Here is a 13,863-nt window from a genome sequence, read left to right as displayed (position 1 = left end):
AAGCGTGGAGCCAGTTTCGGCTCTCCCCAGATCGGCAGAGGGTGGAGCAGCAACCAGGATAAATAAATTAAAATTAGCACTAATGGGGGATAAAAATGGGATACAAAATCAGGGAAAAAATATAAAATTATATGTTTAGGTTTGTAATGTGTAGCTCAACATTGTTATGACCAATCAATGGACTTCACCATTTTATTAGTGTGGATCATCATAATATCAGCCTCAATGGCCTTTATTCTTCTGTCTGTAACAGCTAGCCTGGGTAAACCCAGCCTTCAACGTGACGTCACAGGCTATGCCTGTAGCATACGTTTCTTCGTGACTGATAGCACATATAGGTCACGTGGAGGCTGGGTTTACCCAGGCTATGTAACGGCACTATATACTATATATATATATATATATACTATGCACTGTGACATTGATTTTGTTATTTTGTAATACTTTTTTCTTCATATTTTTATTTATCTATGCTCTTTTCTTTTTACCTATTTTATGCAAAACACTTAGAATTGCCTCTGTTCGAAATGTGCAATAGAAATCAACTTGCCCTGCCTTGTAAGAGCCTTCCATCTGTGTTTGCTTCCCGCTCTAAGCCTGCAGGTGTTGGACTTAAGACGATGGCGTCTCGCAGCACCATGGCAGCCACCACGCACCTCTCCTTCCTCTTCTTCTTCTTCCTCCTGACGACCCGCCCCGCCCTCACCCAGGTAGGGATACAACGATTACTGATAAATCATGATCAAATTCCACAGTTAATATTACCGTTTCAAATGTTTCAAATGAAAAATGTGTTTGATTACCGCACTTTGAAAAACATGGTAAATACTGTCCGTCATCAATCAAAGTTAGCAAGTCTCCCAGACGCAGGCATGCAGGCTGCGTTGTCTGAGTGGTCTGAGTTTTCAATATAAAACTTGTTTAAATTATTTCAGTGAGTGCATCAGTACATTTTAACAATATCCCGATACTACTGATAACCGTGATCATTTTGGTCACTATAATCGTCATATGAAATTTTCATACTGTTTGATCTCTACGCCCAGGACCCCTCCGTCCCCGCGGCGAGTGTAGCCGAGGCTGCCGCATCCATCGCCCCGAATGCTGCCGCCAACCAGGCCAATCGCACAACCACCACCACCCAGAACACACCCCTAGAGACGGGCCTGTCCACGCCCACCAGCGGGGGGGACGTGGACGACGAGGACGACCCCCCGGTGAGCGGGACGCGCTGCCAGGGATACTACGACGTCATGGGCCAGTGGGACCCGCCGTTTAACTGCAACGCCGGCGTCTTCCTGTACTGCTGCGGCACCTGCTACTACCGCTTCTGCTGCCAGTTCCGCCAGCAGCGGCTGGACCAGAACATCTGCTCCAACTACGACACGCCCATCTGGGCCAACACTGGCAAGCCCGTGGCCGCCATCACGGAGGGCCAGGGGAACCAGGACCGTGACCGCACGCACCTCATCGTCTACATCATCTGCGGCGTGGTGGCCATCATGGTGCTGGTGGGCATCTTCACCAAGCTGGGCCTGGAGAAGAGCCGGGGGAGCGGGGGAGGAGGGGGCGGGGCTGGACCAAGCCACGCTGACATCAGCAACTCCAGGTGAGGAACAGAGAGGGGGATAGGGAGGGGGGATTGGTAGAGTGTAGGTACCATATATGAGAGCAAAGGGGTGGATGGGGTATGACTGTGCGTGTGTATGCCATTCTTTGTGTAATTGTACATATCCTTATTTGTATGCGTGTATCTGTGTGTTTCTGCATGTGCATGAATGCATGTTTGTATATACGTATTTTCTTTGTGTTGTGCGTGTATTTGCATGTGTGTATGGATGCATGTGTCTTATCCAGAAATGTCAGAAAGTTGGGAAAACCTACCAGAAAGTCGGAATACCAAGTAGGAAACCAAGTAGGAAACTCGGGAATGAATTATGAACCCTGATTTTCCTAACATGCAGTTATCAAATGTCATGTCAGCATGTTGGTAGACACTGTTAACGCTAAAGAACCTGTGTGGCAAATGGTTGCACTTACAGTTGCCATGCTAACTAGCTCGCAAACATTGTCAAATACCATTGACATATTAGCTGTTTCATGCAACAGTATTTTACATTGGGAAAATAAAATCTTGTACAAAGGTTTTAGTTCCAAATAACAATCTGGAAGTTCCCAACTTATGACTTCAAAAGAACCGGCAGCACTAGTGTGTGTACATTAGGGATGTTAACGATTAACCATTATTTGATTAACCGTCGTTAAGAATGTAACCGATTAAAATTAATTAACTGTTTTGACTGACAACATTGACAAGACCTGGCAGGGGGAACTGAGCAGCTGGTCCCAGTTTACTTCACCTGGGAGGGGGAACTGAGCAGCTGGTTTCAGTTTACTTCACCTGGGAGAGGGAACTGAGCAGCTGGTTTCAGTTTACTTCACCTGGGAGAGGGAACTGAGCAGCTGGTTTCAGTTTACTTCACCTGGGAGGAGGAACTGAGCAGCTGGTTTCAGTTTACTTCACCTGGGAGAGGGAACTGAGCAGCTGGTTTCAGTTTACTTCACCTGGGAGAGGGAACTGAGCAGCTGGTTTCAGTTTACTTCACCTGGGAGAGGGAACTGAGCAGCTGGTCTCAGTTTACTTCACCTGGGAGGGAGAACTGAGCAGCTGGTTTCAGTTTACTTCACCTGGGAGGGAGAACTGAGCAGCTGGTCTCAGTTTACTTCACCTGGGAGAGGGGACTGAGCAGCTGTCCTGCTCCATGTCATGAGAAATGCTGTGTGACCCAAATAGAGAAAGAAAGAGAGTAAGAGTGAGACTTGTGTTTGCGGGAAAGTAAAAATCCAGATGTTGATTTTAAAATGGTTTTGCACTGTGTGTAAAGTATTGTGCTGTATGTAATTCACTATTCGTTTCTGTAAGGGTTCATGTCCATGTGTATGTATTCACCCATATGCACCCATATATCACACGCAGATTTTACAAATGTTTTCTCTTTATTTTCTTTTAAACATGTTTCTAATTTTCCATTTCGTTTCTCTGTTTCTCCTTTTTCCACTGTGATTTTCTTTCTTTTTATGTTTTTATTTTGTATTTCATCCCTCATGTACTTTGTACTGTACCGTTTGCTTTGCTTGTAAGCATGACTTATATATGAAATAAAGAACAAAATAAAATAAAAGCAAAAACAAAAATCGACCAAGCCATCTCTGCTAGGATTTTTTGTAAACTAACTTGAAGAGGGAATAAGAGTGTGTGTGTGTGTGTGTGTGTGTGTGTGTGTGTGTGTGTGTGTGTGTGTGTGTGTGTGTAGCGTGCGTGCGTGTGTGTTTGTGTGTGTGTCTGTGTGTGTCTGTGTGTGTGTGTGTGTGTGTGTGTGTGTGTGTGTAGCGTGTGTGCGTGCGTGCGTGCGTGTGTGTGTGAGAGAGAGAATTCCCTCTTCCAAGTTTGTCTAAGGTGTGTAAGGTATTAACTGCAAGACAGGTGGGACTTAAATCACATATGACTTATTCTTATTGGATGGAAACAGAGAAGCATTTTGGTTGTTCTGTGTCTAAATCTGGTCTCCATGAGCAGGAAAAACTAAAGAAAAAAGTATTTGGGGGTGTTAAGCTAAGTTGTTTCACATTCAAACCTCATCTCTATCCACGCAAACACACACTCACACACACACACACACACACACACACACACACACACACACACACACACACACACACACACACACACACACACACACACACACAAACACAAACACACAAACACATATACACAGAGTCATGCACACACACTCATGTGTGACCTTAAAGTTAAGGTCTCAAACACACAGGCGCCATCTCCCTGCCTGTCTCCTTCCCCCGTGAGCCACACACCCATTCCCCTCTCTTCCTGTGTCTCCTTCCCCCCTGAGCCACACACCCATTCCCCTGTCTCTTCCTCTGTCTCCTTCCCCCCTGAGCCACACACCCATTCCCCTGTCTCTGCCTGTGTCTCCTTCCCCCCCTGAGCCACACATCCATTCCCCTGTCTCTGCCTGTGTCTCCTTCCCCCCGTGAGCCACACATCCATTCCCCTGTCTCTGCCTGTGTCTCCTTCCCCCCTGAGCCACACACCCATTCCCCTGTCTCTGCCTGTGTCTCCTTCCCCCCCTGAGCCACACACCCATTCCCCTGTCTCTGCCTGTGTCTCCTTCCCCCCCTGAGCCACACACCCATTCCCCTCTCTTCCTGTGTCTCCTTCCCCCCTGAGCCACACACCCATTCCCCTGTCTCTGCCTGTGTCTCCTTCCCCCCGTGAGCCACACACCCATTCCCCTGTCTCTTCCTGTGTCTCCTTCCCCCCTGAGCCACACACCCATTCCCCTGTCTCTGCCTGTGTCTCCTTCCCCCCGTGAGCCACACACCCATTCCCCTCTCTTCCTGTGTCTCCTTCCCCCCTGAGCCACACACCCATTCCCCTGTCTCTTCCTGTGTCTCCTTCCCCCCTGAGCCACACACCCATTCCCCTGTCTCTGCCTGTGTCTCCTTCCCCCCTGAGCCACACATCCATTCCCTGGATTTTAACACATCACCAGAATACCCAACACCCTGCCTCCATGAGCTCATCTCACCAGATTACTGCTCCTCCTTGAGATTAAATACATTTCACCAAGATCACAGCTTCAGCTCAGCTCTTAGTCCTCATGACACAAATCCCTGGTCCACAAATGGAGCGTGCAGCGAAGACCTTGTGTAACTGTGCACAATATATGAGGTGAAAAACACATCGATATATAAATATATAAAACATATAAATATATCCAACACAGTTTAGGCTTGATGATAATGTGGCAAAGCATGGTAAACCGGTTCTGTGCACTTTGCTCTCATAGTTTAGCAATTTCCTAAACCCTTTCTTTCTTTCTTTTCTTCTTTCTCTCGCTCTATATCTCTCTCCCTCCGTCCGCTACATCCTACCACAGTGGTTCCACCACAGGTCCTTGAGGGGGTTTCAGGGGGTCCCCAGCAAATATATGAAGTGTTCAACTTTACCACTATTTCATTTACAAGAAGTTATTACAATTAGAGAATGTACTGTAGAAGAACGACTGTTTTGATCATACTTTGTCACAGTATCTCCACCTACAATACAGACAGTCATGGAATTCTGGACCAAATCTAATCGAACAATAAAAAATGGTCTGGGATTTGGGAACATCTCATCAGATGTCCTGATGTGGACTAAATGAGGGTCCTTGATATGACAAAGGTTGGGAATCACTGCCCTACCATATTGTGCCAGCTGAACAAACACAAGCAGTGACCTCCATCCACACACACACACACACACACACACACACACACACACACACACACACACACACACACACACACAGACAGACAGACAGACAGACAGACAGACAGACAAAAACACACACACACACACACACACACACACACACACACTTTGTGGTGATTTATAGTTCAATTGAGAAGAATGATAGTGGGGGCCTACACTATAGGCTGCCTGAGCACGGTTCGACATGCAGTGTCCACTTCATACCACACGGAGGCGGGGCTCTAACATGGCGGCTGCAGGTCACATGACCTCTAAAACGTATGTTATGCATACATATTTGTGGCATGTGTCTGCCTGTGTCCGTGTGTGTGTGTCCTACTGTAGCTCTCCGGCTTACCTATCTATCGTCATGTGAAAACCTTGTAAGTCCAATTACGCTGATTTTGAAATGGGGTGATTTTGACACGAGAGGGCATGCGTGAGGCATGAGCTGAGAACATTTCTCAGACAGCTCCTTTCAAAATCGAGTGGAGAATTTAAAAAATGTCTTGAACTTAAGATACAACGGGCTGATTTTCTTAGTTCCTGATAAGTTGACGTGTCGGAGATACGAGGTTTTCACCCACACAGCGACGCTACATGCCTGTGGAGCCGTTATGTGCATGGTCTGCAAAAAGCCTTCACACGGTGAGAATTTTACATTTTCCTTTTTTGACAGTTGCATAAATTAGAAACTCTCCCCTATATAGAAAATGTTGAATGGGTGCGATCGCTCTCTCAGATCAAACGTTATGAGTATTTTAATCTGTTGTGTGTCTAAAAGTAAAACGCTTATTTCTACAGTTCCAACAACACCATAAAAATAAATACTTTCCCATTTGTTTTATGAAAATAATAGACCCTTTAGGGTTTATTATTCACCATGAAGCACTACGGAGATGAAAGTAACTAAACATCAATGCTAAACTCATTTTCCACTTCTATGGCTCATTGCCAACAATGTGCAGCAGCGACCTGTGACGGCTTTCTGCAGGCCACCACACACGTCTGGCTTCACCCGCATGTCATATCCGTGTGTGTGTGCGTCACACACAGTGTGTGTATCTGTGTGTGTGTGTGTGTGTGTGTGTGTGTGAGAGAGAGAGTGTTGCCGTAGGCTCTTTAGGCACTCTGTTATGTAACGGGTGTGACATGGTGACTAAAGGGCTTGACCTTACTCATGCTGCTCAGTGCTGTTGTAAAGCAGACAGATAAGCAATACTCAATACAACATGGCCTGCATACACACTGCTGCTCACCATGCTCGCGCTCCTAATGGCATTGCTTCTCCATTCTGCCCCTCCCTCCCTCTCTCTCTCTCTCACTCACACACACACACACACACACACATGCATGCTCGCGAAAACACACACACACACACACACACACACACACACACACACATCCACACACACACACACACACACACACACACACACACACACACACACACACACACAGGGTAGGGTAAGACATTCACTTGTAGAAATGCAGAGGAAACTTTCTATGAAGGCCGTGTCTATATAGTGCATTATGAGGACATTCATTAGACATTATAATGCATTCATAAGGCATTATTAAACTCTTTATAAATGCTTATAATCATGCATGGCGACTTAAAACAAGGTTTTTTAACTTCAGCAGTCATAATGCTGTATAGCTCCATGCCAAAGTGACAACAGTGTTTGAAAGAATCATAATTTTTTGTTTCAACTTCAATGGTATTCGATCAATCACGACCCATAAACAAAAGTGAGGCAAGTGATTTGAGAAATGAGCGGATGTGCCCGCCTTCAGCAGAAGTACCCACCTTATATCCGTTGGGAACTATTGGACTCTGATTGGACTAATGAGCGGATGTCCCGCCTTTTATTATTTTCACCGGAGTTTCCCTTTCCGTTTTGAGCAACATTCCCCTCCAGTACAACTCTAACACCTTTGCTTTGTACCCAACGTTCCTAATTTCAGAGTTTTCTTGCCTAAGTTGCAGCGGCTTCAAATTTGTTATGCATTGTTATTTTAATGCAACTTCATAAACTTTGTAAAAGTAAGGTTAACTTCATAAACCAAACAATTTAAGACCTGGCAAAATTGCATTTACCATATTTAAATGCAGTTGAATTTAAGACATTTTAAGGCCTAGAATTCAGATTATTAGATTTTTGACTTTCATTATCATCATCATTATCGTCGTCATCGTCGTCCTCATCATCAAGCGCTTTTCATAACACAAAGCCATAAGTTAACCTACTTGTCCTACCAGACTAGACATGCAGTCTACCAAAATATGTAACCCCCAAAATGCACAGATGACGATGCCCTACCATCAAGTGCATTTTGTATATATTTCAGATCATAACCTTGGTGAATATGGAGGTTTCGTCTTTCCTAACAAAAGTGACAGGGGGACACATGTTCTTTCAGGCTGCATTTCCTCTGCCACAAAATGTATCCCCCCCCCTCTATAATGCACTTCCTGTCTGGAATATGTTTGGCACGACACCGGCGCTCAGTGCGACTCCTCTGGTTTTAAGCAGAGGGGAAGAGACAGACTCAAAGAGAGTCTTAAAAGCCCTGCGTTGTGAGGAGGTGTGTTTGAAGTGAAACCTTTCCAGCGAGTCTCCTCCTCCTACGCTCCACTTTCACTTTCACTCCATCTCCCATCCTCTGAGCTCCTCCAGGGCTCGGCTGCCACTCTCCATCGCCTCTCACCTGTCAGCAGTGTAAATGCGTGAATGCGTGCACACCATCTGACTGTGTCACCATTCGCTACAATTCTTCGCCCCAAATGAAAAGACAGATAAGTTGACAGCTTCCTGGCTGGATGAGATGTGACAATCCGCCCTGCAGTCACATGACCTTCCTCGTCTCCTCGTCTCCTCCTCCTCGGGCCTGTTGGGCGTCGCTCGGCCCACACAGTTAAATGTGGGTCAGTGGCAGCTGTAAACAACCTGCCCTGTAGCCAGGTGCTCCAGCTGTAAACAACCTGCCCTGTAGCCAGGTGCTCCAGGGAGAATCAATCGGACGGCACGGTGGCTCAGTGGGTAGCGCTGTTGCCTCACAGCAAGAAGGTCCCGGGTTCGAACCCCGGTCCGTCCCAGGTCCTTTCTGTGTGGAGTTTGCATGTTCTCCCGGTGTTTGGGTGGGTTTTCTCCGGGTGCTCCGGTTTCCTCCCACCATCAAAGACATGTATGTTAGGGTTAAGACTCCTGTCAGTGTCCCTGACCATGGCAATGGCAAAAAGAACTGGAGTTGGTCCCCGGGCGCTGCACTGCGGCTGCCCACTGCTCCTAGTTCTAGGAAGGTTCCTAGTAGAGGATGGGTCAAATGCAGAGGATGAATTTCCCCATGGGGATAAAATAAAGGATAACTTATACTTATAACTTATCAATCGGACACGTCCAGCTGCACATATGGCTATATTTCAGCTAAAAACTTGGATTACGCCAGGTGAGCAGTATGGAAGCTGTCCCTTTGGAATAATCTGATCCTGTCAGTGTAAAAAACAAGCTTGTTTAGTGCAGTAGGGGCGGGGCATGGGACAGCGGCTGCCAAATGAAGCAATCTTGGTCAATACTACATCGATTTCAACAATTTCTGTCCACATTATTTAGCTACATAAAAAAAGATGAAAATAGGGTCCAGGTGGAACAATTCTGAAATTCTCCTTTCAATGCGACTTGGTTGAAATGTAGACTTCCACTTTTAGTGTTTAAGGTAAATGTTTATGACCTCTGCCACCCTGACCATAACACCCTTACTTCCACCATGCTATTTCACTAGCAGACCAGAGGTCTAGGCTATAACGTTACACATATCTTTAAAGCAGGGGTGCCCAAATTCTTTCCCATGAAGGGCCAAAACTCAATCTGGGTGGAGGGCCGAGGGCCAAAAATAAACGTTGTGGAATTACATTAAAATGTATTGTGTTTTATAGAAAATTCTAACATTCTAAATCTAAAATAACATTTCAATATAATAATCAAATTTTTATCTGTTTGGTAATTGTAATAATTTGCAATTGGTTATATATATTTAAAAAAACATCTGCATTTGTGGGGAGCTTAAACATTTAATCAGTAAACACCCCATTAAAAACAGTTGTATTTTCCACCTTTGTAATCAAGAGAGAAATTTGACTTAATTCACAACATGAAAAATCCTCAAGGTACTTTGAAAATCAGCTTTATTGTCCATCTTTTGTAAACAATTTGCCATGACAATTTGACAAAAACATGCAATACCCTGGTTGCTAATGTGGTTCCTCCTCTGGTCATTAAAGGCGCCTGTTCAGAGGGAGGGAAACTGGTTGGAATAGCGTGAACGTGCTAGGTCCTACCGGTGAAGCTTCCTCTGTCAGGTGAAAAGAAGTGGCTGGCTAACTGCCCATGTCCCGGAGGAAGCATAGAGCCAGTTTCGGCTCTCCGATCGGCAGACGGTGGAGTAGCAACCAGGATAAATAAATTAAGTTAGCACTAATGGGGGATAAAATATGGGATAAAAAATCGGGGAAAATTTGTTCCAGGCCAAATTAGTTTATTTTCTCAATGTACCTTTGCCTCTCCGTTGGAGGAAGTGTACTGAAATAATCTTTTGACATTATCTAAAAAGAAAACTGTCCAAATCCCTGTAAAACCCCGCAAAACTATTTCTATCTGATGAGAGTTCCTCCGTTCGCCCCAGTTAGCCGCGGTTTCTTTTGCTAGCTGCAGTCGTCAGGCAGTGCTTCCTTGTATTTTCCCCCGTCTTGGGCGTGGCTTCTGAATGATGACGCGTTTTGCAGGTTTTCACGGAATTGTGTTGCTAGGTAACAGTTTGAATTCAGTTTATTTCCTGTCAGCTATTGTATTAGCAAACACTGCAACAGGAAGTCAGCTAGGGGCAATTTACAATGTTTATGTTGTCAAGTTAAAACTGTTAAAAAATTGGCTAGCCTATCTGCAATTGGCTCTTTTTTTTAAGAAGACAACAAGTTGTCTACACTAGGGTCAGTCATATCTTGCCATAAATACACATGGCTGGTTAGAGAAAAGACTCTGCTGTCAATCAGGAGAGGTTCTTGAAAGGTTCTTGATTACATGTTTATGATTGTATTGTTGTTGATATGACTACATTCGTTAGATTACTGTTTAGGATTAATTATTAGCCAATGTTGCAATCCTACCTCATTTTTGAAATATTCTGATGCTACAGAGGTTTGGTTTCTCTCCTGTCATGCCAATAAAGCCGATTTGAATTTGAACTGGAGAGAGAGGTGGGGGGGTGGGGGGGGTGAGTTGGGACAGCTCTTGTAGTCCTCGTTAGCTAATTAATGTGCTGTGGTTTGGTAATTGATTGTTAGAGGGCATTAGCAGAGTCTCATCTCACTGTGGCTGTGATGTGACGGGAGAGCAGGGAGGTGAGCTCACAGATCTCAGGCACATCGCTGTTACGTAAGCCAAGGGAGAGGAGAGGAGAGGAGAGGAGAGGGGAGGAGAGGAGAGGAGAGGAGAGGAGAGGAGAGGAGAGGAGAGGAGAGGAGAGGAGAGGAGAGGAGAGGAGAGGAGCGCGGGCTGAATGTTAGCCCCACATCCACTCCGGTATGAGGCATCGTCTTTTGTCCTCCGTCACAAAGAACGGGATGATTATTCCCCAAAGATGTAACAGCTGAAGCAGAGTTTGTTTTGACAGCAAAAACATCCCACTGACATAAACAGTATCATCTTTTTATGTTCTCAGCCAGAGTGGAAACTATCAAATACGGAAGGACTATTGCAGTACAGTAGTATTCAGGTCCAGCACACACTCACGCAAATCTACTGCTGTATTAAAGTCCCTGGAAACCAAAAATAAATGTGCATTTTGAGTTGATCACACCATAGGAACCTACATTATGTTAATAAGCAACCAGCCACATTTGAACCATGATGAATGTCGCAAAGTATATAAATCTTTGTTTGAATGTCATGGGGCAAAGTTCTCCCCTCTGGCTCCCTCTGGGATTGTGTTTGTTTGTCTGTGTGTGTGTGTGTGTGTGTGTGTGTCGATGTTTGAGGCAAATTTGATGAAATTCCGTCCAGGCGTTCCTCAGACATCGCGTTAACAAGCTTGAAAATGGCGTTCGAGAGGTCAAAGTGACCTTGACCTTTGACCTTTGACCACCAAAATCTAATCAGATCATCCTTGAGTCTAAGTCGATGTTTGAGGCAAATTTTATGAAATTCCGTCCAGGCGTTCCTCAGATATTGCGTTAACAAGCTTGAAAATGGCGTTCGAGAGGTCACAGTGACCTTGACCTTTGACCTTTGACCACCAAAATCTAATCATGATGAATGTCGCAAAGTATATAAATCTTTGTTTGAATGTCATGGGGCAAAGTTCTCCCCTCTGGCTCCCTCTGGGATTGTGTTTGTTTGTCTGTGTGTGTGTGTGTCTGTGTGTGTGTGTGTGTGTGTGTGTGTGTGTGTGTGTGTGTGTGTGTGTGTGTGTGTGTGTGTGTGTGTGTTTGAAAGCAGAGACTAGGGCTCTCTGAATCGGTTTTCCTCCAAGACCTATAAATCTCGTAAAATAATCGAAAATGTCCCACAAACAGATACAAAAACATGAGCATGATATGTGTTAATGTACAAAGAACTATGGACTATTCACCTTATTCTTTGCCCATACAAGGATGCTTCTGCATGACATCATTTCATAATCGTCTTTCCGGTTTTAAACACGGAAGTGGAGTACGCCTACCGCAGTCAATTTAGACTTGCCAAAAAGCTGTTTTCAAGCTAAAAAACCCCTAACTGTTTTAAAGTTTTAATATTTGTCGGGTGAGAACGTAACATATATGTGACCAGTTTATCAGAATAACGCCTATTGGAAATCCTTAACGAGCAGCGAGGACCGGGAGCGCTGACTGTGCTGACACCGGTCGGACTAGCTATCTGTCAAACCCTACTACTGGCAGTGAGAAAACACTGTCGACGTTCTTTTGTAACTAACGTTAAATGCCGACCGGGTACAGCCATCGGCTCCTCGCAGCAGTAACGTTATGAACATGTAACTGAAGTTGGCCGCAGTGTAGCTTAATTCTGAATGTTGCCAAACTTCATTCATACTGACGTTTTATTTTGAAAATGGCCGCCAACTAGCGCTGAACCGGAAGAACAAATACGTTGCGTCGAATGCGGAAGAGAGAAAAAGTGGGCGTGGTGAATAAGGTGAATAGAACATAGACTTTTTGAAACACACATTTAAAGAATTAACGCGACGTATGTTTGCTGGAGCTGACTTTTTTAGGCTTACAATTAGTCAAATAAGACCCAAAATTACATAGTTTGAAGGTTTTTGTGGATTTTGGTTTCCAGCGTCTTTAATATAATTTATTTCATTAAAAAAATGTTAAAACAATTGGAGAATGTAAAGGATGCTCAATTAGTGGGCTGGGACACTTTTGGGACACTTCTTTTCTGTTGCAGCCCTTTTTTGTGTATTTTTACATATAAATCTTGCCTAGAATTCCAATATAGATTTGATCCCACAGGGTTTTACATCTAATTTTCTCAGTTAAATAATCTAATGGTTCAAAATTGGACAGTAGACCATAATCCACTTACTGTAGTTTCCACTGGTGTGCCGTCAACAGGCAAACTGGGATCGATTCTCATGTTAATGCATGTGTGTGTGTGTGTGTGTCTGTGTGTGTGTGTGTGTGTGTGTGTGTGTGTGTGTGTGTGAGAACTGGGATTGATTCTCATGTTAATGCTGTGTGTGTGTGTGTGTGTGTGTGTGTGTGTGTGTGTGTGTGTGTGTGTGTGTGTGTGTGTGTGCGTGCGTGTGTGTGCATGCATGCATGTGTGTGAGTGATCTGGGATTGATTCTCATGTTAATGCTGTGTGTGTGTGTGTCTGTCTGTGTGTGTGCGTGATGTGTGCGTGTGCGTGTGTGTGTGCGTGTGTGCGTGTGTGTCTGTGTGTGTCTGTGTGTGTGTCTGTGTGTGTGTGAGTGATCTGGGATTGATTCTACAGTGAATGCTTTAAGCGTCTGGCATACTCTTCGCGCACGTGCTAGAGGCAGGGCTCCGCGGAGGGCGCGCGCACTCTGCGCGGGCCAAAACAGAACATAGTCAGTGCGCAGCTCGCTCCGAAACGCCAGGGGGCGGTACGAACAAAATCTTGCGGAGAAGCGTTGAAGGAGGAAGCAAGGTGCCTGTGCCTGTGCCTAGTCTATCAGCGGAGATCTGCTGTGATTGAGTCCTCACCGTCCTCATCGTCGTAAAGTCACCTTCGAAGCATGACGTTCGATTATAATGAACTAGTTGTGTGGCTTAGCCTTCCCAAATGTTGAGGGTCGTTTTTTAGAATTTAATACATAGAATTTGGAACGTTACATTAAATTTCATTCAGACTGTCTGGCACTCAATCGCCGCCATTTCCCCCTGGAGTCTTCCCTCAAAAGCGTCCATGTTGACAATGTGCCAAAACCCGACGCGCTGATAGAAAAATCTCCATGGACGCGCCGCGCCACGCTCAGGCCTCGCCCCCCAACATGCCCTGTGCGATGATGTCAAACTCGCCGCG

At 45.1% G+C, this 13,863-nt stretch overlaps 1 protein-coding gene across 1 annotated transcript in view; it reads left to right on the top strand.

Annotated features, from left to right (window-relative positions):
- Positions 1-620: 620 nt before the first annotated feature.
- Positions 621-13,863, top strand: part of shisa8b (shisa family member 8b) — a gene marked incomplete at both ends in the record, with an annotated part of 31,690 nt that continues 18,447 nt past the window's right edge. Inside the window, 2 exons of the mRNA XM_083635783.1 lie at positions 621-710; positions 1,047-1,609. Coding sequence (XP_083491909.1) covers positions 621-710; positions 1,047-1,609 — 653 coding nt within the window. The remainder of the gene's footprint in view (positions 711-1,046; positions 1,610-13,863) is intronic.

Source organism: Poromitra crassiceps (assembly GCF_964638095.1).
Source record: "Poromitra crassiceps genome assembly, chromosome: 4".
In the NCBI taxonomy this organism is placed as follows: Eukaryota; Metazoa; Chordata; class Actinopteri; order Beryciformes; family Melamphaidae; genus Poromitra; species Poromitra crassiceps.
This window is presented reverse-complemented; position numbering and strand designations above follow the sequence as displayed.